The sequence below is a fragment of the Trichinella spiralis genome (assembly GCF_000181795.1).
Source record: "Trichinella spiralis strain ISS 195 chromosome Unknown Scfld278, whole genome shotgun sequence".
Lineage (NCBI taxonomy): Eukaryota > Metazoa > Nematoda > Enoplea > Trichinellida > Trichinellidae > Trichinella > Trichinella spiralis.
In genome coordinates this window covers 1445-2900 of record NW_003527217.1, presented here as the reverse complement: position 1 = coordinate 2900, position 1456 = coordinate 1445, and the positions used below count along the sequence as shown (strand labels likewise).

The 1456-nt window shown below is 34.5% G+C and overlaps 1 protein-coding gene across 1 annotated transcript; it reads right to left on the bottom strand.

Moving 5' to 3' along the window:
* Positions 1-450: 450 nt before the first annotated feature.
* On the bottom strand, positions 451-1207 carry Tsp_13002 (conserved hypothetical protein). Its single transcript, XM_003370947.1, has 4 exons — positions 1159-1207; positions 729-818; positions 541-677; positions 451-504 (listed from the first exon to the last, which is right to left on the bottom strand). The coding sequence occupies exons 1-4, from the start codon at positions 1205-1207 to the stop codon at positions 451-453; spliced, it is 330 nt and encodes a 109-aa protein (XP_003370995.1).
* Between the last annotated feature and the right edge of the window lie 249 nt (positions 1208-1456).

The following is a 1456-nucleotide window of genomic DNA, read 5'->3' as shown; positions in this document are numbered from 1 at the left end:
TGAAGAAGGAGGAAGAGGAGGAGGCGGGGGGCGAGTAGGAGTTTTTCAAGGTGATGGTGATAAAGAAAGGCAGCAGGGGTTTATACACTTTTTCATCGTTTTTTTTAGTTTTCAATGATCGATTAGGCTTTTCTGTCCTCCAGTCAATGTACTAGGCTATTACCCATCTAGCTAGCTAGCTAACTACTAGCTACTGGCTGGGTGCTAGCCAGCAAGCTGCTAACTAGCTTGCTGGTTTTGCTGTTGGCTATCAGTTTGCTTAATGTCTTTCGGGTTAACAGACTTAATTTTACAGAGCATGTACAATTTTATCAGTATTTAATAGGGATAAAGATTGTAGTTTCTGGTGTGTTTTACCTGCTGCTGTCGTTTGGTTTATTGCAAAGTTGATCGGTCGGTCGGTCGGTCGGTTGTTAGCTTATTCTTGTGTTATTTATTGATCAAAGTTTGCTATTTAACGCTATGCATAGCTTCCTGCATAGCTTCCGCAGGGAAAGGGAAATGCTGTAGTAATATTTAGATGATTTTATATCGTCTGACCATTGACTGACTGACTGTTTTGCTTAACTCTTCGTCGTCTGCATAATCGACCGCGAACTGTGTGGATAAATTGAAGTCGATTGAAAAATGCTGCTTTATTTGAACAACAACAATCATCATCAATATGCATACATTTACTAATTTTAATTTTACTTTCTGTTTATTTACTTATTTCATCTAATATTAACTTTTGTTCTGTTGTTGTTGTTGTTGTTTTGCTGATGCTTCAGCTTGGGTTTGTGAAAATGAATGCTTGACAATTTTTATTAATAGCTTAGCTTGAAAGAAACCAAAATTGTGCTATAGAAGTGGAATTAATATGAACAGTTTCATTTCACTTTGTTAATTATACAACAATAATCAATAAATATTTTTTTGTTATAGTTTAAATGTGCGAAATTATAATTATTTGTAAATTTATGAATATTTTATAAAAGTTCAAAAAAGAATTTCCATAATTTGACATAATTCTATGGCTAAAAATAAGTGACATCTTAGAAACATGTTATATTGGCTTTTGGCCAACAAATATAGCCTGAAGTGAACTGTAGTTTGTTGATTAGCCGTTGCATTTGTATGTAATTGCGTTTGATAGACTAGACTAGAGCTTGCAGTAACCAACTGTTAGCCTACAGGGGTCGATCGAAGAGTCTGAAGACAACATCATTTCTGTTTTCTGTCTGAAGCTTGCCAACAGTCAGTTAGCTTGTCTGGAAGTCGGCTTTAATGAGCCGTGCAATAGCGAGGCATGACATGCACTTTTAAGCCCTAATTTTTGCAAGCCACTGATCAATTTATGTTTGTCAATTTAGAATTATAGTAACAAAGACATTAAAAAAAACAACATATTATTTGTATGTATGTATTTGACGGTTTGTAAAATTTGTATTATTTGCAAATGGAAATATTTGATTTC